The sequence below is a fragment of the Anser brachyrhynchus genome (assembly GCF_964034855.1).
Source record: "Anser brachyrhynchus genome assembly, chromosome: 22".
Taxonomy (NCBI): Eukaryota; Metazoa; Chordata; class Aves; order Anseriformes; family Anatidae; genus Anser; species Anser brachyrhynchus.
In genome coordinates, this window is record NC_137715.1 from 7,712,331 (window position 1) to 7,738,299 (window position 25,969).

At 50.3% G+C, this 25,969-nt stretch overlaps 1 protein-coding gene across 2 annotated transcripts in view; it reads right to left on the bottom strand.

Moving 5' to 3' along the window:
- Nucleotides 1-7,771: 7,771 nt before the first annotated feature.
- Nucleotides 7,772-25,969, bottom strand: part of LOC308181640 (acid-sensing ion channel 2) — a 526,264-nt gene continuing 508,066 nt past the window's right edge. For both annotated transcript variants that reach the window (XM_080565097.1, XM_080565098.1), the window contains exons 4-10: nt 15,151-15,301; nt 14,639-14,695; nt 13,837-13,990; nt 12,979-13,070; nt 11,381-11,460; nt 8,562-8,630; nt 7,772-8,385 (exon numbers count right to left, since the gene is read on the bottom strand). In XM_080565097.1, the coding sequence (XP_080421223.1) occupies nt 8,284-8,385; nt 8,562-8,630; nt 11,381-11,460; nt 12,979-13,070; nt 13,837-13,990; nt 14,639-14,695; nt 15,151-15,301 (705 nt within the window). In that variant the 3' untranslated portion in view covers nt 7,772-8,283. The remainder of the gene's footprint in view (nt 8,386-8,561; nt 8,631-11,380; nt 11,461-12,978; nt 13,071-13,836; nt 13,991-14,638; nt 14,696-15,150; nt 15,302-25,969) is intronic.

Below are 25,969 nucleotides of genomic sequence, written 5' to 3' on the forward strand. Positions count from 1 at the left end.
CCCTTCCCTTCCCTTCCCTTCCCTTCCCTTCCCTTCCCTTCCCTTCCCTTCCCTTCCCTTCCCTTCCCTTCCCTTCCCTTCCCTTCCCTTCCCTTCCCTTCCCTTCCCTTCCCTTCCCTTCCCTTCCTTCCCTTCCCTTCCCTTCCCTTCCCTTCCCTTCCCTTCCCTTCCCTTCCCTTCCCTTCCCTTCCCTTCCCTTCCCTTCCCTTCCCTTCCCTTCCCTTCCCTTCCCTTTTCTCTTTTTCTGAAACTCCAAATAATCCTCACTGCTTTTCTTGAATTTTAATCACCTGTTAGTCCTGTACGGCCAATGGAGCTCTGCATTGGCAGTGCAGCCTCTCCACTGGGCTGCGGGTCCTTTTTCCAGGGACAGCCTCCAACCCCCATCTGGCTCACTGAGTCGGTTTTGTGAAGGTTTGCAGCTCTCCCCTGCTGCTGGGGAAGTGGCAGAGCTGCCACTTGGTGTCTGGACCCAGAAATGAAGACACTGGCAAATGTTTGTTAACAGAAGGTTTGGCTTGGCCGTCACTTTATTTTTTTCATTACTCTTTTAAGGCAGTTAAAGACGATCAGGAAAGGAAAAGGTGGCTGGTGTAGCAATGCTCCAAAACGCCTGGCCCCAGCTGCATGGAGTTTCACAAAGCCACACACCCTGGCTGCTAAAACCTGTTGCTGGGTGGAAAATTATCACTCCTTGAGCAGCAGCATGCAAGAAACCTGATAGCTTGTGGCTTCATACCCTCTATCCTCCCAAGTCTCCTTTGCCTCCAGCAATGCTTGAGCATCTGCCGCATCCTAGGACAATGCTGCCAGAAGGCAGCAGAGCTGGGGGCTGCTTGGAGCCATGTGCGTGGGCACCCAGCCCTGCTGATGAGGCTGTGCCCGTCTGCATCCCAACACAGCCATAGGCTTGGCCTCCCCTCCTCTACTCAACCAGCAGTACTCGAAATGCATGGGGTCAAAGTCATGATTTTCTATTGCATCTTAAAGAAAAAAGTAGCACAGCTATGATTCCTGGCTTTATCACTCCACCTAGGCACAGCACATCTGTGCCTGCCATATCTCCTTGCATATCTTACTGGGGATGAGGACTAGAGCCACAGGAGAGAGCAAGAGGTTGGTTACCAGGCTTAGGAGCATCCTCCAGCATGCTGTGCCCTGGGGATGTCCCTCTGGGCTTTCAAAGCAGTGGGACCGTGGTGCCAGCTCCAGTGAGCAGACCCCAGTCTTGCCAGCTCCTTGCCGTGCAGGTGGGTGGAAGCAGAGGATTGCATGAGAATTGCAGTTTTCTTTGCACATTTCCAGGCTTCCTCCTGAGCGTTCAAAACTGTGAAGCGAATGTCACCTTCCTCAAGGTGGGAGGTGGGAGGAACAGGAAAGGAAACCAACACCCAGTATGGAGGGGAGTTTTTTTAAAGAAAAGTCTTGTGACTGTTGAAGGCAATCTTGTGATTTTCAGGAGGTTTGCTGCTGGGTCACGGCAATAGTGAGCATGGAAATATGCCCAGCTGTTGAGTAGCTGGGCAAAAAATCTTGGCTTGGTATGGCTGGGAGCAGTCAGGCAACATGTCCACTGCTGAGTTGTGGGAGGACAAGGGGACAGGCAGGCCAGATCCTGCCAGACATAGCAGCACACAAAGCAAACCATGGGGAGTGCTCTTGGCTCCTCTCTCCTTCTGAGAGCTGCTCCCAGAAGGTGAAGAGCTCCTGTGTGGTGACCACAGCTCTGAAGTGTCTAAGCCCTCATGGGTCGATACACCTTGTGCATGGAGTGTCTCTCATTTCACTTGTTTCAGGACTCCAAGGTCTGTGTACTCCAGCCAGGAAGCCATGAAGGGGGATACGAGTGAGAGCATTAGGATATCGGGGAGAGCAGTAGGATAAGGATGAGAGCACCAGGGTGAGAGGAGCAGGAGGTGGGGAAGAGCAGCAGGGTGAGGGTGAGAGCATCAGGAGGAAGGTGAGAGCACCAGGAGGTCATTGGTAGTATCAAGAGGAGGGTGAGAGCATCAGGAGGTGGGTGAGTGCATCAGGAGGTGGGTGAGAGCACCCGGAGGTGGTTGATAGCATCAGGAGGTGGGTGACAACATCAGGAGATTGGTGAGAGCATCAGGGTGAAGGTGTGAGGGTCAGGAGGCGGGTGAGAGCATCATTCTCTGTCCCAGCCTTCTGCAGCGGATGGACCTTCTGCAGTGCTCCGATGCAAGGGGCTGTGTGCAACCCCTCATAGGGCTGCGAGAGCACAACGCATCTGGGAAAACTTCTGCTTGCCCTCTGCAAGGGCTTGGACATGGTGCACGTGGGGCTCCCCCCGTCCTGCAGGAGCACATGCATGTGATCTGCCCTCCAACCTGAGCTGCAATCCCTATAAAGCACTGCATGTCCTGGAGGTGCTCCAAAAAGCTGGGGTGGCTCCGCTAAGCCAGGCTGCCTGCACGGTTGGGACCTGGCAGCATCTTCCTGCCTCTGCAGAGTGGACGCCCAGGACAAGCAGGGGTCTCCCCAGCCACGCCACCCTGCTTGCTGCCCAGGGCTGAGTGCTTCTGGTGCTAAACAGCGATGGCTGGAGCTGAGCAACCTTTGTTGCATGTAGTCCATCTTTTACCCCTTCGCTCCAGCATCCCCAGCAATTGTCGTCCTCAAGGACTGCAACTTGTGATCCTTGGATTCAGCCCAAAGCCAATGTCTTTAGAAGTAATATTTTTTCCTTTTTGTTTTTTTCTTTTTCCTTTTTTTTTTTTTCCAGCAACTGTGAAACAAAACACATTTCCCCGCCTGTGCAACGTGACCCTCGCTTGTTTTTGACATCTTAAAAGGGAGAAATGCCATGAGGTTTCTGTGCAAGGGGTTCTGTAACTTCAGGCAGCTGAGATATGGAGCAGCGCTGGATGATTCGAGAGGAGGTGTCAAGAGCTTTCTAAGCCAGAGGCAGGGACTTTTCTCCCAGACCTTGGCTCTGCATCTCCCCCGAGCCTGGTGGCACTGGAAGAGGTGCTGGAAGGTTTGTCACCTGGAGCACATGCAGGGAAGTGGCAGGACGTGGATCTCTGCCGCCCACTGAGAGTAGCCCGGAGGAATGAAACAGCTCCTGAATTTCCCAACCCCCATGGGGGTATGGCAGTCTGGGCATTGTCCCAGGAGAAAAGCAGGTAAAAATGGGAAAAAGTGATATGGACAGATAGGATGAGAATGGAGAGAGCACAGCGAGGGCAAAGAGTACTTCCAGCATGACACCACTGTCCAGGCTGAGGTCTCAAGGCAGGCTAATTTTAACTTGGGCCATACGCAAGCCCTGTGGGTCCCGAGCCCCACCTGAGCGCAGCTTTTCTTTTGGAGGCTTCACAGGGGGGCGTTGGGTTCCTGTTCTGCAGCTTGGATGAGAGCTGCGGGTTCACGTCCATCACCCACCACCTTCCACAGGCTCTTGCAGCAATGCCAGCCTCACCCTGCGGTGCCCTCCCGCCTGCTGCCATTGAGATGCCGCTGAGCACAGCAGCCCCCAAAAGCCAAGCTCTTTATTAGTGCTTATAATAGCAGAGAGAGCGGGCAAGCATGTCCTCAGCCACCCCCAGGACGTGGCATAATGTTCCCTTTCTTCCAGTATGAATTTGGCTTTGCAGCTGATAGATAAGACTGCCGGAGTCAACACAATGTGCATTGCCTCTAATCAATTGACATGCTAGATCCTTGACAGAAAAACACTTTGTACCCAGTGGTAATTATTTGTTCCCTGCCAGTCTTGGAGATCATACCACTTTCAGAGTGATAAGCAGTTGAAATATGGACTTTTTTATAAACTACCCCTCGGCAGCTGAAAGTCAAAGACATAAAAGAGAGAAATAGCCAGGGCTGGAGGAGCAACTGTGGTGCAAAGACTTGGCCCAGCTCTGGCTGTGAATTCCCCAGGGAAGACAAAGGCTCGTGGCTGGCTAACAGTAGGAGGGTTACGTACAAGTCCGGCTTGTCAGGGTGAACACGGACACCCTGGGGCTTCACTTCTAAGACTGTTATTGCCATCTGCAAGGTCTTCTCCATCAGCTGACCCAGAGAATGTTGCAGTGATGGGGCCGTGCTCTGGGAGAGCATCTATTGGGAAGGGATTTAAAGGCTTGAGGGGCTGTGGGACCATCCGTGCTCCCTGGCAGGCTCTTATTTGAATGCATTTATCTCTCCCCCCCCCGCCATGACACCCTGCTGTGGCTTTGTCAGATTAAAGAGCCCTTTATTAGAAATCTCTCCACGGAGGAATTTATAGGCAGATGAGCCACCTCTTCACCTTCCCTTTGTTAAACAGAACAACTTGAACTTTTGTCTTGCTGGCAGGCAGCTTGTCGAACCTCCTGTCCGCCCTTGCAGCTTTCGGGTGAACCCTTTGTGATTCACCAGCGTCCTCCCCATGAGCTGCTGCCTGACTGAGCCTTGGCATCGCGTGGGGTCGCTGCACCCTGCAGGCATCTGCCCTGCCCTGGCACAGCACGAGGCTCTTCAGATGCGGATATATTGGCCACCAGCAAGAGATGCTGCGTTTGGGCTCCTCCAGCCCTCCTCCTCCTCCACCACCAGCCCCTCGGCTCCCCATTTACAGGCTCTCCAGGTAGGAGAGGGCAGGCAGCTGGTGGCAAGAGGGCTCCTGAATCAGTACATGTGCTGAGTGTGCATGTGCAACATCGGGAGCCTTCAGGACTTGCAGGGAGCCGGGCAGCATGGCCCGTCGGCACCGCTGATGGAAGAACCTCGGCTTGTGTCCTCGTGATCGGAGGTGGGAATGGGGAGAACGTCTGGGAAAGCATAAATTCATCACTGGCAAAGCTGCTGAGCCCACTGCAGTGTGCCCGAACTTAGAGGCTTCCCCCCCCGCCCCAGGATGGAAGATGGCATGGCTTGAAGTTTGGCTTTTTCCACCTACCGCTGTCCTCCTGCTCAAGCAGCCTGTGCTCCAAGGCATTCAGGTCCAGCATGGAGCCAGAGCAGTGTGTTTGCAGACACAGCAGTCTACCAAAAGCATAATAACACCTTTGTGCTGGATGGATCTGCATCAGAGGGGTTCCTGCACAATGAATTCACATGGTAAAAGGCCACAAGGCAGCCAGGAGCTCCACAAGCCTCCAGCACAGCTTGTTTCTTGGGCAGCTTGCTCTCAGCATGGGGCAATGGCTGGCCTTCAACCTGTTCTGTTGTCCCAGCCATCTCAATGCAATGCAAAGTTTCATGGTGATCCCTAAGCTGCCTGTGGGGATATTTTGGGGTTGAGATACAGACTCTACCAAATCAAATACCTCTTTTAGCAAATGGCTGCCCCAGGAATTTAACACAATAGCCCAGGAGCTGAGATTTCTCAGTTTGCCTGGTCTGGAGATATCTCTTCTGGACTTAGCTGGAAAACTGTGCCAGCTTATCTGCTGGAGTCTGCCAGCAGCATCTCACTGCTCTCCCCATCCCCTCTGGGTACCCACATGCTGGCTGGGATTTGCCTTTGCATTTAGGGGCTGGATCCTGTAAATTCCCCAGTTCACCCTTGGATTCCAAGCCAGTCAAAGGTGGAGGTGCCCCTGTTCCTTCAAGCACAAAGAGGTACAGTGCAAAGGGCCACCGTGGGTACAATGCCAACCCTCTTCGCAGCCGTTAGTGAATACAAGAGATAGAAAGACCAGTTTGCACAAAGAGCCCAGACCAGGTTGGTCTTTGACGGCTGGTTCAACCCAACGGGCATGGCTAAGAACCTGGAGATGTTGGGATGAGTCACCTCGAGCCAGGTTGGCACAAATTCCCTCCACTGGTCTGGAAGGGACCACAGGGAAGGGGCTGGCACAGGGGTTTGGCATCAGCAGACAGAGCTTGGCATCGCCGCAGCTTTGCTGGCACGCTGTCAATGAGCTCTTGTTACCAGCTGCTGTCTGCTGGGCATCCTGTGGATAATGAACATGTGGCCCAAGGCCAGGTCCCAGGAGATAATGAAAACTGATAAGACAAAATGAGCTCTCCAGCAAATCCCTCGGAGGGTGTGCTCTTCAGGAGCAATCAGTGGTGCTGTCCCTGTGCCAGTCTGCCCACTCAAGTGTCTTTTCTCTACAGGAGGTATTAACAAAACCCTTCACAGCACCTCTGGGAACCCCCGTGGTGTCCCACCTCATCAAGCTTCACTAAAGACTTCCAATGACTCTTTACCAAAAACTCTTGAAAGAGATTTAATAACTTGCCAAGTGGGGAAATTTGTATGCATCAGAACGACTCTTGGAGCCACTGTCGCCCTTAACCCTGTGTAGGGAACATCCTCTAAGCGCTTGTCTGGCAGCCTGGAGAAGATCAGATTGAAACCTGTCAGCTGCTGCTCGATGTCTGGAAGGACTCTGCCTGCCTCTTTATTTAGTGAAGTTCTTTTGTGGGTGTTCAAGCCCACAAGCTGGGTAATTTGTTGGGAGCCTTATTTTTGTGTATGGGAGCAAAATACCCAGGGGCTGTAGCCTACCTTCAGCTGTAAGGCAAGGCAAGATGAGGAGATGGCAGCTAAACAGCATGCGGGGTGTAAAAATCTACAGGGAGTAAAATCTACACTTGTAGATTTTAGGGACAAGATGGAGTGTTTTATGTCTCCTGGGACCCTGCAAAGGAGGTCACCACCAGGTAAATCAGGAGAGCTGACCAGCTGTAATCCTGGCCTCTGTGCTAGAAGCTTTTTGCCTGCATATTGGACCCACAAAACCAGGACAAATGATGGGCTTGGAAGAAAGAGACCAAAAAAATGTCCCTAATATCAGACAGTTCTCCCCCCTTAGGTCCATTACTGCAAAGGGAGACCCTGCCCTACCACAGCAGGGACTTCTGTGCAAGCACAGAGAAGCTCTTGCAGATGTAGGTGGCCTAGGACAGACAGAGCAGGATTTGTCCCGAAGGAAAGTGTTTCCATGCATGAACACAAGCACCTCAGACAGACTTGGAGGACAGCTTTGCACCTCCTCCATGGCAAAGGGATGGCCTCAGTCCCGCAGCCAGCTGGAGACACCAACCACCACAGCTCCCGTCTGCATTACTCCAGGCCCCCAAACCAGCAGGGTTTGGAGCTTCACAGAACTTGCTTTCTTTCTTTCAGGGTAGCACTGCATCATTTTGACCTGGTTCCCTTTAAACGCCTGGTCACTAATAAATGAGACTTCAAGAGACAACCACGATGCACAAAATCAGAGCTGGCCCCACCAGCATGGAGCAGATGGGGATGTAGAGGAGGATGAGAGGCTGAGCATGGCTAGGACTCACTGGAGGCGTATGAGGACAGTGGTGGAAGGGGCAAGGGGGGACGAGGGGTGAGGGACCGGGGTGGGCTCGTCCTGGCGCCTGCCCCTCGCTCAGGCTGCGCTGGGGGCTCCAGCCTGGGGCAGAGTGGGGGCAAGGCAGAAATGACACAGCTCGGCCATTTCCACAAGACCAGCTTTAATATCAGTCATGAGAACGAGGAGAAAGCACAGAATCCATTAACGGGAAAAAAAAATAAATAAAAAAAATTAAAAATAATAATTAAAAAAAATGAAGAAACCCACCGCCCCGTGCCCACCCGCTGCAGACGGACTTTCCAGGCACTGTAGACGGAGGAGCACGACACAGCAGCTGGGGTGGGGACGATCCACCAAGAGCCACCCGGTCCGGCCCCTCTCCAGGGATGCTCACCTTGGGGTGACTGGTAGCGCTGAGGTGGCCCGGCCTCGGGGACCTGGCTTAGCTTAAGATTCATCACAGACTGACACGAAGGACAAGAACGTAAGAAGAATCCAAGAGCTGCGACTTTTTGTTTCTTTATTCTAATTCAGCCTACGACGTTAGTAATGGTGATTTCAGGGGATGGCTGGGCCCGCGAGTTCCTTCTTGTTGTGAAAATCAGAGACTGTAAAGAGGAACAGAGCTTATAAAGACAGCTAGGAATATATTGCCATAAAAAGAACTGGCATGCAAGTGCTTTATACATTTGGCAGTATATGAAATGGCGGGGCTTCGTTTGTTTTTGTGGTGGTGTCTCTGTGTTTTGTACGGTTCAAAAATGAGCTGCTGCCTTCACATCTTGAAGACAACCCCCCCACAGGAAAGGACAACACAAGTCAAGTCCAAGGCGCCTCTCGCTTGGTTTTGGCAGAGTATATATATAATATATATATATATTTAATGCATAGCGATTTTCTTCCTTATTTTTTTTTAATCATTTTTTTTTTGCCCCCGTTGCAAACCTGAGCTCGGTCCCTGCTTTCCCGTGCAGTTTCCCTTCCTTAGGTGTTGGCACTGTGGAGCGGTCGGACGGTGTCAGCAGGCGATCTCCTCCAGTGTTCCCAGGGTGGCCTGCAGCGGCACATTCACAGTGTGGCTGATGGTTTCCGAATGATTTGGCATGGGGTCACAAGTGCTCTGTGGATGGAGAGATGGGACAGGGTCACTCTGGGGCTGCTCACCACCCCCTGCCTCTCCCAATGGCATCAACAAGTCCTTCCTTTGGAAGTGCGACAGCATCAGTCCTTGGGAAATGACTCTGACGGGGCTGAGCTCGGGGAAGTGTGCTCCTCTCTCCCAGTGGGGCTCCTTACCACGTTTTCATCATGGCTCCCTTCCTCTTCCTCCTTTCCGAGTAGGTCTAATAATTTCTCCTTGATCAGCTGCAAAAGAGGGATGTTTGGTTAAGGTGGGCAGGAAGAGGCATGGATCAAGCTATGTACAGTCACCTCCAGAGCTGGAGGTGCACTGCATTCGGAGGACCCAAACTCACGGGGAAGGAGACAGTCTTTCAAAGAAAACCACCCCATGTGTCAAAACTGAATTTTTCACATGACAAAAAAATCCAAAACCTCAATTTAAAAAGATGTATTTGGGGGGTTATTGAAAATGTCAGCTATGTGAGTGCAGTTTCCTTTCAAAGCCACATTTCCTTGGCAGCTGCTGCTGCTGAAAAGCAGATTGGATTTTCAAGGGAAATCCCCAAAAAGGTTGAGAAGTGAGTGTTTTTCTGAAAATCTTCCACTGGGAGGAAAAAAAGACACAAAAGAAGTGACCTAAAAACATGAACAACTGGGTCAGTTCTGAAGGAAGCACGGTTGATGCTGGCAGGCAGGAGGAGATGCTCATTGGGGATATGGGACCAGCTGCACACTCTGCCCTGGTCCAGGACTGTGTGGAGTGAATGATAAAAAAAATCCTACCTAGGTTCAACATTTCCTTCTATTTTGGCTAAGCCACCAGGTAAGAATAGGTGCATCCATTTTCTGGCAATCTCGTTTAGTTTACAAATGCTTTGGTTGAAAATACAGAGTTTAAGGTGCATGGAACCCTGCCTTGATGAAACCCTGAGCAGATCAAGATTTAGATTAGAGTGATTTGAGGTATTTTATTCCTGCTCTCCCTGCCCAGTGTGGGCCAAGGATCTGCCACAAGCGACCGTGGAGGTAAACGTGCTGGTGTATCCCCAGGCATGCATCAGGAGATGAGGTGCTCTTAAGCCGTGTTTGCCCAAAAAGAAGAATAAGAAAAAAAAAACAGCAAAAGGAAACTATTTCCCAAGTTCTATAAGTAGATGTCAAATAAAGGAGAAAAAAAAAAAAAGAGAAGAAAAAATTCCAAACTTTGCAAGGGTTCTTATTACCTTCTTATGACAGCACCCCAAGATAGCTGGGAGGAGGCGTTTTTAATGAAATATTGTGTGCATTCAGACTGAGATATAAACTGAGGCACTGGAATTATTTGCACTCTGAAGCCATTATTAGCTTTATGGTTGTAATTTTCAATATATTTTATTGCAGGATAATGCCACCAAGTGTTAACAGCAGCCCAGAAGGGACTGTGATGGGGAGTGACTGCAAAGCCAGCATCCTTACTTTAATAACATTTAAGAGGTTTTTCAGGATGCTCCAGTGAGCTCAGAAGACAGAGCATGGATGCCTGACATCCCTGTGCACCACCTGGCTGGGCAAACACTAATGCAACCGCCACAGACAACCTCTAACTATGATATCCCCTGGGATTAAAAATCCCTGGTGCCATCATGATAAGGGGCTCAGCCAGGGCTGGACGATGGAGGTCCAAGACATCACATATTTGGGTGCAGGGAGCCTAAAACCACTGCATTAAAATCCCCAGCTGAGCTGAATTAGCAGGAGGCACCGTCCCACCTTGGGCTGGGAAGTGCCTCTCCACATAGGTGTTCACATTCTCCTCGAAACTGTCCCATGAACTCATTCTTTTCTGCTATAAAACTGCGAACATGCTTGTGTGTTCCGGTCCCTGGGGTCATCTCATTGCAAACAGGGAGCTAAATGCAGTCTTGGCAGTTGAGATGCTGTTCCTTGGTGGCTCACATCCAGCTGCAGCCTTACTCCCTGCCTCAGTTTCCCACTTCAGCACCAAAAATCATGAGCCTGAAACCTCACATGAAGCTTTCTGCAATACAGAGAAGACTGGGAAATGAAATCCATGGCTGGCGGAGAGGATGCTCCATGGAGGGTTTGTTTGGACCACGACCCATTTGAAGAGAAAAATGGGGGGAAAAAGTCCAAATGGCAGAGGTGGCTTTTGGACCAGGAGGATGTGGAAAGCATCTTGAATCTGCCTGTGTGCTCATGTTGGCAGTGGGATGCTCCAGGGATGAGGCTCACAGTGGGGTTTTAACAGCAGGAGAGCCTGTTTAGGACTGCCAAGGCAAATTTTGGCATCACAGCACGTAAAAGCCAAAATCACCTGGGAGATGCTGGGCTGAGACATTAGCTTTCACAGGGGAAACTGCTTAGGGAAAAAGAGATTACAAATATGCAAAGGTCATAATTGCTGATGGAGGGCAGGAGGAAGAAGGGCTGCTGGAAAGCAGCATCCCCCCAGACTGCTTATTGCAATAATTGCCATTAAAGGGCTTGCACTTTTCCCTGGAGCAGCTGCTCTTGGCCACCAAGGAGCCCCAGAATCATGACCAAGCTCATCTCAGCTGTTCCTAGAAAGCTCCTTGCTCCAGGGCTGCTGGCAGAGCTGCAGCCAGTGGAGAACAGGGACTGGGGTTTTCCACCATGGGCAGCAGCACAAAGTCCAGCCTCACTGCTTCTCCAGCCTGATGGGTGGGTAGAGCAGTCATTAATTAAAGGCATTTGCATGAAAAGATGGTAACAGAGTGGCTGCATGCCAGCCCCTTGCATGAGGAGCCCTTATTTGGCACTGATGCAGGAAACCCACACCATGCTACATAGCTGAGACTGGTGCTACAGCAGTATCATAGAGCATTAATTGTATAGTATAACTAATTTATAATTAATTATAGTATTAGTTGAGCACATTGGGCATGGAGCTTTGTGGTCTCCGATTGCCCCAGCCTGGCATAAACGCTTGCAAGCCCACACCATGCCAGACAAAGGAAGCAAAGGTGTCTTACCTCATATATATAATCGAAGAGCTCTAGTATAGTGAGGATACTAGCACCGATAAATAGCCCCATCTGGCCTCCAATGTCACCTAGGAGAGAGAACAACACACCGATGGTTTTATCCTTGGGGTGGGAGCAGAGAGGGGTGACCCGCTCAGCCCTGGAGCCCAAAATCCCAGCACTGAAATCAGGGATGGAGGGGACCAGGTTGTGCCAAGTCTTGGTTCAACCCATCGTGAGCAAAATTGTGCCTGTGCTGAAGGCTAATGGCTCACAAATGCTCTTAGAGCATTCATGCCACCGTGGTGCAGCCGGGCAGGGCAGATCAATGGGCATTTCTCCTTCAGCTGCAAGCCTAATGAGGACGCAATACTGCTGCATCACATGCACTGGCATCAGAGGAAGCCATCTGTCACAGTCAAACAGCAGGTTTCATCCCAGCAATCCCAAAGGCCTTCCCAAACCGGGCAGTGGAAGAAGAAGGATGCCAGAAAAGAACTAGGTAATGTCCCATGGAGCCCCAAAAACTCAAACAAATCTGCCACAGAGATTTGTGAGCAGGGAGAGGCTAGCTTTTATTCTATCGCATCTCGAGATTGTTTCTGCTAGGGTCCTGTGGTGCTACAGGGCTGGAGAAGGGCTGCGGGGGAGGCACTGTGGGGAGAGGACACTTCCAGGATCTGCTGGGGAAATAGCTCCCGATGTGCGATGTTGCACTATACCAAACGGTGTACATCAGGGAAGACAAACTGCCTGGACTTTGCTGCAAAACGCCCATATTTCAACTGTTAAAAGGCACCCTTGGGTGGAGGGGTCACCAGGACTTTTGCTGTAGGTGTCCATGACACAGAGACAGAAGAAAGAGAGGGAAAAAAGAGTGCTTTTGGGCAAAGTGCTGGTTCAAAAGGGGTTGGGTGCTGGGAGGTAAGTGCCCAGAGCCCTGGGGATGAGGGTTGTGCAAGGTGTTGCAAATGAGGAGGATGGTGTCAAAGTGGCTTCAACACCAGCCTTTTCCTCTTCCTTAACAAAGCAACTTCACCCCCCTGACCCAGTGGGTCCCAGACACCTAAACCTGTAGCCGTCATCCACAAAGCTTGACCCAATTCGAGGCTAAGCAACCCAACAGCCCCTCTACCTTCTCCATTGCTCCATAGGGGAGCACCCAAAAGCAAAGCACTCAGGGTCCTGGCTGGCCCTGCTGGAACGGAGGATGGATTTGGAGTATGTAAGAGGTGATGGGCAGAAGGTTTTAAGAGGTGTCCTCCTCCATACACTGCCCTTCCAGCATAGGGGGCACCACAAAGAACATCCATCTCCTGCTCAACTGGAACGTTCGTGCTCTGGTAGCAAGCAAAGATGGAGCAGCTCACGTTAACCTTTCTTGGTTGACAAAAAAACTAGCAGTGGTCCCTGGGACATTCCCCAGCTTGGTGTCAGAAGGAAAATAAGAGAGGGGATTGAAAGCATGACGGGCAGTAAGGTGGCTGGACCTTGCTGTGATTTCATGGCAATGCCAGTAACCTGTGCACCCACTTGTGGCATCTGTCCATCCCATAAACACACATGGCTCACACAGACTCCAAAATGCACCCCTGACACCTCCTTACCAAGTAAGGCTGCCACTTCATAGGCTTTCTTCTGCTCAATTGTCTCATAGTTGAGTGCTTCAAAAAATATGTCCAACACAAGAATATTCTCTCTGTAGAAAGAGGACAACAGCACCAGCCCATCAGCCACCAGCAGCCTTGTGCACTTTGGAGTAAGAAAAAAAAAGGGGACTTTGGGGCTTTATTCTCTCTGTTCTCATGACTCTCCTTCTGGGGTTCTCAGAAACCCATAGACACTTGGCCCTTGGACCTCTTGGAGACCAAGCCACAGGGCATCCTATGGCTCCCCTGGGAGCCATAGACCAAGCTGGAGGACTTCTCTCCCAAGATCTCTGCTCAGGATATGATAGCTGGATCTCACTTTAATGGTAACAGAAGAGTCATAATGATGATTAATATAGAATAACTCTTGCTGCCTCCATAAAGTAATAACGTGCCCAGGGCTGGTAAGAACTTGAAGTCGGTGGCTGCCTGAGGTCTACCGCCTGGACTTAGGCAGAGAGCAGCCATATCTCAGAAAGAGTCAGCAAGACTGGGCTTCCCTGACAAAATAAAAGGATTTTTTTTTTTCTTTTTTTTTTGGGGGGGGGGGTATGGGGTATGCTCATGGAGACAAGGCCAGGGAAGAAATATACAGTTGTCCTGAAATACCTCTACTGAGCTGAAAGCAACTTACATCTCATCTCTTCAAGGGTTTCACCTGAACCCTCCCTGGAGGACATCTGCCTATTTGGTGATGGAGGTATTGGCAAGGTCTAGTCTGGGCAGGGGCTGGTTTAAATGGCCATCAGGGCTTTACAGACGCTTTCTCCCATGTTTACTAAAGCAACTAAAAGATCTGTTTTCTGCAACACTCACGAGATATATTTTTCTGACTTGTTAAACTTCTTCTCCAGGTACTTGGCCGAAGTCTTGCTGGGGATCTTGACCATGGAGAGCTCTTTGTTGTACCTGGTCAGGTTACAGGGTGTCCTGCAGATGCAGTAATTGCTGTCCTTTTCAGCAAGCAAACCTGGAGAAGGTCACAGAGTTAGATCTCACCAAGTCAGGGACACACAGCAGATGTGGACCAGAGGCCATGCAGCCCAGAGAGGGGCCAAGCAGTCAGATCTCGAAAGAGAAAAGCTGCAAGAAATCCCAGTCTTGGCCATTTATCTCCCACTTTATTGCCTGGCCATTTGTGGCAGCTCGAAGAGAGGCCCTTTGTGTGAGGCCACGCTCGGTTACCAGAATCTGCTTGGGGACAAGCAGTGGTTGTAGCTCTGCCTTTGCTGGTAAGATGCCAACCCTTTCTCCCATGCATCTGATCCTGCAAACAGCCCTGGGAGTCTCCTAAATCCCAATCTAGAATGGGTCCCTTCCTCCGTCCCAAATCCAGACCCGGCCCTGGACCTGGACCCAGAGGTGCTCCCCTCCTATACCTCTCGGGGTGCCCATTATCCTGGAGGCTGCTGCCCTGATGGAGCCCCGCACCCATCACAGGACTAGAGGAAACTTTATCCCAAGGAGCACCCAGCCCTCCCCAGCACTTTGGTTCTCATCAGAACCCATCACTGGGCCGCAGCTGCTCTAAACCACCCCACCCCAGGAGGAGGCAGGCTGATGAAGTCCCTCCAGCTTGGCACAGCCGTGGCACCCAGGGACACCCGCTGGTACTCACCGAGTGCAGGCTCTGCGCATTCCTTGTACTGCTCCGGGGTACAGAAGGGAGCATCCCCTGCAGGGAAAGGACGTGCATTGTCAGCGGGCATCAGCTACCGTTGCTGCAAGGGAGCTGGGGACTGTGTGGGGACAGCAAGGAAACATCACCCACTGCCTACCATTTGCAAAGGGAGCCAAGGCTGGCATGGGCAATGGAGGGATTGCAGCACCTGCCCCACCTCTGCCTGCCGTGGAGGCCTCTTCTTGAAAATCAAGGAAGGGGGCACTGGAAACTTCACCCAAGGGTGCTAACCCAGGGCTAAATAAGGGGAAATCAGGCCCATGCCCCTCTGCAACTTTCTGCCCCTATTTCAGAGTGTTTTAGAAACAGTATTAACATCCTTCTCCCTTTAGGGCAAGGTATTCCCGGCTCCTTTAGTCCCAGGTCCCTTGTCACCTTCTCCAGCCCATTAACCCCTAGCAGCCCAGGCTGCGTGGTGGGAATGGTCCCTGCTCTCCCAGTGCACTCACCTGGCATATGAACCATTTTGCAGTTGCAGTTTTCCACAATATACCGTGTCTCGCAGTCGATCCTGCAAGCCGTGATGCTGTAAACGGGAAAGAAGTCTAAGCCCATCTCTGACGAGCGACATTCACCCCACGGCGGAGGCAGGTACGTCAGCTGCAAGAGAGGGAGGAGCAGGGTGTCAGGGGGCGGAGGACCGGCAGCGAGGACCAGGTGCAGCATCTCCTCCTCTTGCCGGAGAGGAACCCCCAGAGCACAATTTTAATGATGTTTTTAAGGAGAGGACCAAGGGGTGCTGCTGCAGGGAAAGGCCACGGCATGACTTTTCCCAAGTGAGTGACAGGTTTTGGTGCGTGGCATTTCTTAGCCCCACCGACAGGAAATAAGGGGACCGTGGTGTTTAGGAAGGCAGCTCAGCTCTCCCAGGCATGCATACAGCCTCCAGCCCTCCAGTCCAAGCCCCAGCACTCAAACAAGTCAATTCCAATGCCGACCTCCAAAAATGGCCAGGGAGAGAATAATGCCTCATGGTCGATCTTGCATCCCAATCTTGGAAATGACATTAAGCAATTGCCTGAAGCAGCTTCCCAAACCCATCCTTTCTCTCAGGGTCTCCTTTTTGCCTTATGCACGCCCTTCTGCTGCAGAGCTTGCCTCCAGCCTAGCATCTCCTGTGGCAGAGCCACAGCAGGATGGTGCACAGGGGATGTGCAGCACCAAGGGTTCTGCAAGAGCAGTTTTAAGGAGCACTTTGCCGTTTCTCTTGCACCAGGAGAAATCCTGCCCATGCTGGGACTGATGGTGAGGTTCTGCTGAGCAAATTGGCTCCGATTTTGGTAATAGCAAATGTGGGTCATTGGCACTGGTGTGTGACAGCTCCTGGTTCAGGCTTATTCTAATCTTGTGGGGACAACACCGACTGTGCTGGTGATGTTAAGGAACAGATAAAGGTAACAGCAAGAGCCTGACAGAAGCAATGCTCTGGCATAAACAAACCTGTGTTTCTACTGTTCTTCTTCAGGCACATTTCTCATTGATATGAAATGCACCAGATGACAACCCTCAGACACAGTGGACCAGGCGCTTGCGAGGCACACAGAAAGGATCAAAACCAGTTTAGTAACTCGCTAGTGCTGCAGAAGGTGAGAAATGCCAAGAAAAAGGCAACTCCTAGGTACTGATGCCATAAGGCACCGCCAAACCTCCATGCTCCCCATTGAGAGAAGGCTCTGCTCAGAGCCATGCTGGGCTGCAGAGCTCTACGTCGCTGCAGCCTTGAGAAGGGGGACAAGTCATTCGTGCCCTTTTCCAAGTACCTGTGGAGCTAGATACAGCTGATCCAAGTAATCTGTTCTCCTGGTACCCCATGATAACGAGGACCTGTCTTCCTCTCCCCTGTTTGCACACCATCTAGCATGAAGTCCTGGCTTGTAACCCGGTCTGCTCAGTGTCAATGCAATGCGAACCCTTCTGCTGTAACCACATTATTTAACACAAATGCAAAGACAAGAAAAGCAGAACTCCACAATCCACCACAGAAACCTTAATTGTGAGCCCAGAACATGCTGGAGTAAAAACAGTCACTCTGTGGCCTCTATGGACAAATCTACCTTGTTTGCCTTCTGTCTGCAGCTTGGCAGCCTTTCCCATTTCTCTTTATCTTTGCTAAATGCTCTGCAATACTTTTTTTTTTTTTCTTCTAGAGAGCAGAAAATAGCATTCCCCTAACCCCTCCTTCTTTGTGTTTTAAAGCAGCATCCAATTTGCTGTACTTTGCTCCAAACACAGAATGCTTTGTGCTGGCAGCGCACGTTGGCTCAACAGAAACATACGTTTAAAAATGTAGTAACATTAATCACATTCTAAAAAAAAATATGTAAACATATGGTGATGGACTATGAGCCCAGGACCTAGAGGCTAGGCTCTATGGTGCTTCTTGGGATCTGTCTGGGTCTCTTCTGGAGATCTGGGGGAAAGAGAGGAGAAAAGAGATAACCCACAAACTGGAGGCACATTTTAGATGTGGTTGGATGAAGAATGACCCTCAGAATCCTTCAGGCACGGACCTGGGGTGACTACAACAAAATTACCATGACATGAACCATTTGGCACTCATGCTGTTCTCCAGGTTTCCCCCTTGAGACCTCCTGTGAGAGCAGAGCTTCAGCTCTCCAAAGCGCCTTCTGAAAAGATGTTAACTCTGTGCGCCAGCTTGCAATGCTGGGGCATTGGTAAAAACTCCCTGTGGCTTCAATGTACAAACCACTGAGTAGCTAAAAACCTATAATGGACTCTAAATTGCAGCCAGGAAGAGAAAGATGAAATGTTGTGAAGAACTCGTCTAGTGGCGAGTACAGCTTGGGACATGAAACCTGGAAACTGGGGAAAAGGCCAGGCTTTGGAGAGGGAAATCCTGCCCTGTGGCCCTGGACAAGCTCTCAACTCAGTCAAGCCAAAGTAATTCCTTCTCTATGAACGAATTTGCCATGAACAGTTCCCATTCAGGAACCCAGAGGTGCTTTGCTCATCTGAGCTCTCTGCTGGCTACTGCTTCCCATCCTGTCTGTCTCTAACAGGCTGATGCAGGTTTTACAGGACAGGCTGGAACTGCGGTCAAGGCAGCCCTGCAGCACATCCATCCTCTAGTTGAGCCACGGGTCCTAGGCATGATGAGATGGTAGTTCAAGGTCTGTCCTTGCATGAGACCAGGGGTAAACCCTGGAAAAGCTCAGCCCCTGCCTGCACAAGGGTGAAGGGGTCTCAGCGTGATGGTGAATTACAAGCAGGGAATTGTCAGATCCCTTCCCCCTACTCCTGCAAGCATTAATGCTGCTTCTCTAGTGCTGATGAAAAAAAAAAAAAATTGCAGCATCACCAATGGGCCTTGGAGTTCTCCAGATCCACCTAAATACACATTACCATTCAGGCTGCTTTAAAGAGCAATAGCGGTGAGAGCTGCTTCGTGCAACACAAAGCGATCTCTGCACCCAGCGAGTCCCATCTAAGACGAAGACAATTTGCACATCAGGTGCCAAGATGCAGCCGGCGAAGGCAAGTTCCCATCTGTGGGGACCAGCTGAGGATCTGAGAAAAAGCAGCAGCTCCCAGCCATCTCAGCATCCTCCAAGAAACAGGGCTGCCTCTGAATTGGATGCTTTTGAAAGTCAGCAAAGCAACACCTTCGAATGAAAATATCAGGAGCGTCTCTGCGACAATAGCAAAGTGCTGTTTGAAGGGAATCTTTTCTCATTTGCTTTACACTTGCAATATAATGGAGTAGCAGATGCCATCATTTAGTCATCTGCAGTGGAGAAAGGGGCCCATATGTTGCACATTGCATGATAAAGGAGAATAAATAATCACAGTCTCAGATGGAATCAGCTCTCTTCCAAGCACCACTACACACAAATCTTTTAAGCCCTTTAAATTTTATTCTGAATGTAGGTGATGGGATCAGAAAATGATGGAGTCACCATCAGATACTTAGCTCACACACTTTTTGCTCAGCCAGCACCGGATTTGAGCTGTGGTGCTTGTGAACCAGCACTGCCTCTGCAGGGGGCGAATGGGCCAAATGCTTAATTAAAACCTCTCCAACGCAGCAGCATTAACAGCGTTAGGTCTTGTTTCATAGCTGGGACCGCAAGCACTGACCACTCATAACCAGCTCTAGGACAGACCCCAAACAGCAAAGCGAAGTTGGTTTGCTTTTCCCTAAGGCATAGCTTTCCACGGGGATTTGTTGCCTTGCCTCCCCCCCCCCCCCCCCAGCCCCAGCTCCCCGCACACACTTGCACACCCATGCAATTCTCTCCTCTCCAGCTCCCAAATACGCTGGAATCAGTGCAGCATATCTCCCCCACCGTGTGCCGTCATACATTTAATGCCCACCGAGATTTTTGCTCTGCAATGCAAGTTAGACACTCCCTCCCTCGAGCAAGTCAGTGAACTCTTCTCTCTCCAAGGGGCTCATCAAGGGCTATTACCTGGAGCTTCCATTCCAATCGCAGCTTCAGAGACTCACTGCTTCCCTTCTGCCCTGTAATTTATAATCAGAAGCAAACTCTCAACTTAGCAGCAGCCAGACACTGATGCGGAACCTCCCCAGAGGCAGAAGGCACATCATTAGGGTCTGGGCTCTGCACTGAATGGGGGAGCTGCTGTGAAGGGGCTGTGCCTGGCAGGATGCCCCCTCTAAGACGCTCCCGGTATCCTTCAGAGAGGAGAATGCACAGCCCCAGAGCCGTGCTTTGTCTTTGCAATAGCGCATCTTGCAGTGAAAGGCTTGAACCAAGGGGTCAAATATTTCACAGCCCACAGTGGGTTCCCTGCACCAGAGGGCAATGGAGTAAAATCCTGAGTTTCTCCCCACACTGTGGCTTCTCCCTCTCCAGGCTGGTTCCATGTATATTCCCATGAGCCCTGCAAGCCCTGGGGTTAATGCAAGCCCTTGAGTCAATGCAATGGTGAACCTGCCTGCAAGAGCATCCCTCCTTGCGAGCCACCTTAACCTGCTCATTGATGCAATGGGTGTTTTCTTGGGGCTGCAACCTCATGCAAAGCCTTTGTATTCAAAGCACTTGGCCCTGGAGAACTGCCTGAGCAATGCATTTTGGCCATTTGACATCTGAATCTCGTGCCCATGAAGCTAAAGAGGCTGTCACATTGCACCGGGGAGCCCAGCCTGCCTCGTGAGCCAGTGAGTGGGAGCGCGCGACAGCGCAATCCCAGACTGTAGTCGCACAGAAACAACTTAAGCAGGAGAGACGCTAACTGGATTTGATTTCTGCCCCCTGCACAGCGTGTGACCATGAGGACATCTCCTCATCCTGAAGGAATTGCTTTCCCCTCTTCCAGACAATGCTAATTTTTGCCCCATGTGCAGTGCCCAGCAGGACCTGGTGCTGGACTGGCAGAGGCTGCCTGAGCATGCTGAGCTGCTCCCTACCACCAAAGATGCGTGACTTTCCTTGAAAGCTGGAGGGAAATGACAGGGAAAAAAAAAGTAGGGGCAAAAGCAGCAGGGACAGTTTCTGCCCTTGGTTCATACTGGAGAGTAGTGCTGTTCTGTAATTCTGCTCCAGTTATTCAAGGGCTGCCTGCACGTTGCCCGCCCTGGCACCGCACAGTCTAAATGCTGAAAGACATTCAGCTTCAGCATCTAATTGAGGTCGACAAACTCGCATCCTCACACCATTCACTGTTGTTAATACTTAATTAATTAATTAAATGCTTTTTAAATTCTCTTGATTCCTGCTATTAGGGATTACAATAAGCAGTAATGAACTGGCAGGCACCAAAAGAAAAACGAACAAATTGACCTGTCTCCTTAAATGCATGATGGATCTGCTTGTCCAAAATACAAAAAATAAAGCTTTAAAGATAAAGCTTCTCTTTGTGACAGAGTGGCTCTTGTGTGATCGCCCGTGACAGTGGCCGTCCTTCCCATTTGGGCACAACCTCTCCCCAGTGCTGCCCTTCATGTGCTGCTCTTCGCTCTGGGCCTCCTGATGACTGCAAACACCTGTCTGCAGCTGGAGAGGTCTTTTTTTTTCTTTTTTTTCTTTTTTTTCTTTACCAGTATCTCTATTTTTTCTACACATTTAATTCTGTGCAACAGGAAAGATGTGGAAATGTGGCAGAGCTGCTTCCAGCCCAGTTGGCAGCTGGGCTCGGTGAGAAATTCGGCTTTGAGGGTGCTCCGCATCGACTCGGCTCAGCACCCACCTGATGCCACTGAGCTCCGGGCTGTGAGCGGCAAGGAAGGATGTCAAAAGCTCCTGCTGCCAACCTCTAGTTGAAGCTCATGGAGTCTAGACAGGGTGTGTTTGCATTTGCTGCAAATGAAATAATAACCAGAAACCTACGTTCTTTAATGAGACATCAAATAGCATCAGCTTAACAGAATTTCAATCCCAGACAGCTTTAGCACTTGTAAAATGCTTAAAAAGCTCACTGTACACACAGCTTGCAGTTCTTGTCACTATCTCCCAGTTAATGATGCTGGAATTTCTCTATTTATTGTCTCCCTTTCTCCCTTCCCAGGAGGGGTGTGCTCTGTGCCATGCAGCTGTTCCTACCCATTTGCACCCAAAAAATGACTTGAATAACAAGAGCTTAACCCTTCCAGCGGCTGGCAGGTCCCCCTGGGCAGTGCTCAGGGATGTGATACAGCCCATGGCTCCCAAAGTGCTGGATTTGAGCTGTCACCGGGGAAAAAAAAAGTGCATTTAGGCATGCAGTGATTCTGGAGGCCCTCCAGGTCCTTGCTTCCTTGGGAATAATTTTGCAAATCAAACAGTAAGATCGAAACCTCCTGTGGCCCTGCAGGAAGACCCAGCCAGGGAGGGCAGCCCATTCAGAGGCTCATCCCAGGTCTGGTCCCATATCCACTGCCGGGCTGCTCCCAGCATTCGCTGTGCTGCTGGCCTGCAGCTTGCTGTAGCCCCCGGCTGAATGAGCTGTGCCCTCTGCTCATGTCTTAAGCTGTGATTAACTTGGCCTCCTCCCTCCTGGCTACCTCTGCAGCCAGCAAAGTATTCCCCTGCATTATGCTGGGCAACATTGGCTCTATTTATTGGACTACATTGGCCAAACTCCTATATAGGCACTACTCTGAAGGGGAGCCATGGTAGTTGGCCTTCTGAAGCTCTCCAGTCTTCAGAAGGTGGCTTTCCATCTTTTAAAAGTATCTTTTTATCTGTGTAGTAAGGCAAAGGCTTAACAGGAACACCCAGACCATCGCTTCGTATACATCCATGATGTTATTTTTTTCTCTTACTTGCCTCCTTCCTAAGTGAGTCCTTTCCAATCTCTCCACATTCAGATGTATTGCTCCTTAACCCGATTCTCTTCCACGGCTTGCCTCCAACCCCTTTTCCTTTGTATTTTTTCACAAACAGGCTAATTCACTCCAAATGTGGTTTTCCAAGCACAACCACACCACTGTCCTATGAAAAAATCCTTTCTGTCACTTCCTCACATCTCCTTCTGCTTTGAATCTCCCCTGTGTGCTGAAATTTTTGCCACAGCTGGCCACTGCTGCCTGCTAGTTGGCTCCTTGTTTAATTAACGTAGAGTCCAATGATAGACTGGAGGAAATCAACTGGGAGAGTGTGTGGGATCGAGGGAAACGGAAAGCAACCAGAGAGTGAATGTTTCCAGGAGGAGGTGTAAGACCGTAGGTAGAAGATGCTCTGAGTGAGTGTGAACAAACTTGGGAAACACTACTTAATTGCTCCTGATTTTCAAACCCAACTGCCTACACCCTGTTTGAAAATACGAGCGATCACTGCCAGACCCCGAGTCCCATTTTCCTGACTCTGTAATTACATTTCTTGATACTGCAGTTGTTGGTAGCTGATGCTCTCTGTCCCGTGCAATTTTACGAGGGGATGAGTCTCCAAGGCACACTAGAGCCCTATAAAACAATATTGCTCTGTCTTCGAACCTGTCGCTTAATTGAAGCCTCTTAAATTTTTATTGCCAAGTTGGCAGAAATTGCCATTTTAGTGCGCTTTTCATCTTCTCTAACGTGCCGTGCTGGTGGTGTAACAGGGAGCAGCTGAGCCGGGTAAGTAACGTTATCTGATCCCAGCACCTGTGGGTGATGTTGTGGTGCTCCTGAGCTGTGGTGAGGCCATAAAACACAGGTGGGAAAACAGGATTAAAAGAAGCCAAATCCAGGAGGAATCAGTCTTTTGGAGGGGATCAGCCCTCCACAAGTATGGATGCCAGCGTGGGTTGCAGTCTCCCCAAGGCCATGAGCAATGCAACGTTCAGAGAAGCTTATGGCAGCAGCTGGCTCACCCAAAAGAAGTTGTGAAAGGGTAAAAATTGAGGAGCATCCCTGCAAAGCCAGGAGCAGGGGATCTAGAGGGCAGAGCCCTGTGCAGGGTGCTCCTGCCCTCTTTGGGACCAGCATGCGTGTGCCCGCAGCCAGCTCCCACACAGCACTCGGGGTTTTGCCCATTCATGAGCAAAAAACCTTATTCATGAGACTCACCGATTGCCATGGAAACTGCTCCCCTGCGCAGCCGAAGCATCTCTTGTGGCAAGACATGCGGCTGACTCTGCCCTGGCTCCTTCCCGCTCCCCTCCTCATGTAAAATGGTGTGAAAAACCCCAGAAAACAGCAGCCATGCTCTCACGTGTCTGTGTAAACTGCTCCAGCTCCCTTCACACCGTCACCCAGAGAGGAGGTTTGATGTCCTCCAGCAAGACACTTGTTTTAATTGCAGCCGTGCTGCGCCACCTCCAGCAGATCCTCAGATCACTTCGATCTGAGATTTTGGGCCACGTGTCCACAGCAGAAAGCCAGCCTGGCCTATATAACTGCACAAACACGTTTTATGGAGAAACCCCTCACTCACATTGCTTTTGCTTTCCCTGACACAGTGCTGTTCCCTTGCCACAGCAAACACAGTGGGTACACTTGCAAAGTCCTTGCCTGTGGTGCTACGTTAGTGCTTTCTCCTGACACAGACACATCGTACACAAGCACGACATTGCTGCTGCATTAATGTTACCAAACTGGCAAACATTTCTTAAAAGTCACTTTTGCTGGAGGGACCAGGAGTCAGAGGGCTCAGCCACTGCTGAAGAAAAGCTGATTTTTATTTTATTTTATGCTTTTTCAGATTGACAGCTCGTTTTCCAGTGACATTTAATGAGATCACGCACCTTCACGGGCACAGGGTTTGCTTTCGACAAGGGGCTTTTGGAGAGCTCTCAGAATAAAGGTTCAGAAATTATAACCACGAGCCATTAACTCAGCCACAAATAAGTTCTCTCCACCCCAAAGCCTTTCTCAAAGACGCTGCACAGCTCCCACCACCATGCCAAGACAAGTTTGCCCAATTCCATGCCTACTTTTTTGGCGCTGAGCGTGGAAAAATGCTTATAACTAACAGAGCCTCCTCAGAGCTGGGAGAGGCAAAACAACCTGCTCTTTCGCTGCCCATTTCTATCCCTCTTCAGCTGGAGAATCGTTTCATTTGTGCTTCATGGTAGTATAAAACACATGGTTTAGGACCGCAATAACTGGCAGGGCTCAGTCCTCTGGGTGATGTTTACGGGGTTTTCCTCCTTTTGCCCTGACTTATTGAAGGACAGCATGTGTGTGCCCCAGTCAAAGAGATGTAGTGTTAAAAAAAGACTAAATCAGGACCTGAATCAAAGATGTGTGTTTGGGGTGGGAGAAACTGGGTGATGCCTGGCTAGTCCCTGCAGGGTAATTAAATGAGACAGTAGCATGCATATGCTGTAATAGTTGTAATTAGGTTAAAAAAAGACCTTATCGTGTCCCATGGGTGATGGCTTTGCAGCCCGTGGTATAATTTTAAACCTGTTACAGAACTGCTGGCACCAAACAGAAATGCGCCCTGCCCTCTCCCAGCACTGAAACTCAGGCGAAACCTGTGGAAGAGGGGACAGGCTCAAGCATAGTCCCCTAAAATCAGTTTTTCTTGTCATCTTCTGTATCTTCACTCCTAGAAGGATGGATGTGGGGAAGGAGGTGTGTTGTTTTTGGTTTTTTTTTCCCTTTCTCTCAGCTGCTTATCTTCTTAATAGGTTCCTTTGCATTAGCTTTTAAAAATGGAAATAATGAAATAATAAATGTTGGCAATATGAAGCGAAGCACAAATAATGCAGCTCCACACTGAATCTGCCAACAGCGGCTTGGGGCTTGAGGCTGACCCCACACCACTGCCCTGGTGCTGGAGTCCCCAGACTGCTCCGTGAGATGCCCAGGCACAGGAGGGGATGGATACGGCACACGAAGCCCAGCGGTTCTGGTGCTAATTAATCAGCTTTCCATCCTTCCAGATTCCTTATCTTTCTGCATGTCCCGTACTAGTAATGCCAAATGCTGCCGGGTCCTCTAGGGCTTGCACGAAGCAGCTGCTAATAGAGATGAGTTTGCTGGGGACACATGGAAGGCTTAATGTCAAGGGAATGGGATGAAAGATGCCCACGATAGGTTTCCAAGGCTCTTTCCTCCAGCAGCTGCTGCACCCAGCTCCATCGCATCCTCCAGCAAGGTCTGCCCAGGCAATAGAGCACCTCGAGAGGATGGGTCCGGGAAGGCTGAGCATGCACAAGGACAGGGATGAGCCAGCCGATGGGATGCTGATGGGACAGGAGCTGATTTGGGCTTCAGCAGCTGCTGCCTCACCCCCTGAAGATCCCTTTGACTTCACTGTTATCGAGGTGTTAGGCTCCAATTCAGTGCTCCACTCCAAATGAGTGCTAATAAAGCTGATCATTTTCTCCAGCCCACCAGACTTCCCACAAGACACAAACCGACAACAACAAAACATTTCTCTGCTTTAATTGAGAAGTCTCCACCTGGTGCTCGCCCACCGGGAACCCACACCCTTCATTATCTCCAGGATGAGCGTGCACAAGCGTGCTGTAATGAAGGGGAGAGGCTCTGCATCCAGCCTCACTGAAATGCAGCACCTTCAGATGTATTTTGGTACCCGTGGCCATGGAGAGACGCCTTGGCCTAAAGATATATTTGGTGGTGACTTCGTCGAGTTGCTCTGAGCTGAAGTTCTGCAGTTTTGATCCCCGTGGAGGTTTAATCTGAGGAAACCCTCCACCAGCTTTTGTTCACTTTCCTCAATTTGATTCATTTTCCATGTGAAGGTGGATGCAAGAACAGGGAGGGAAATGAGAGAGGCAATGAAGCAGGAAGGCTAAGAGTGAAAGCACTGGGGACAAGCTGGGGAAAAATTATTCTGCTGGTCCACTTTCTAAATGCCTAAACAGATTTGGGGCTAATGATGCTACATCACACTGCATCCATCTGCACCACGA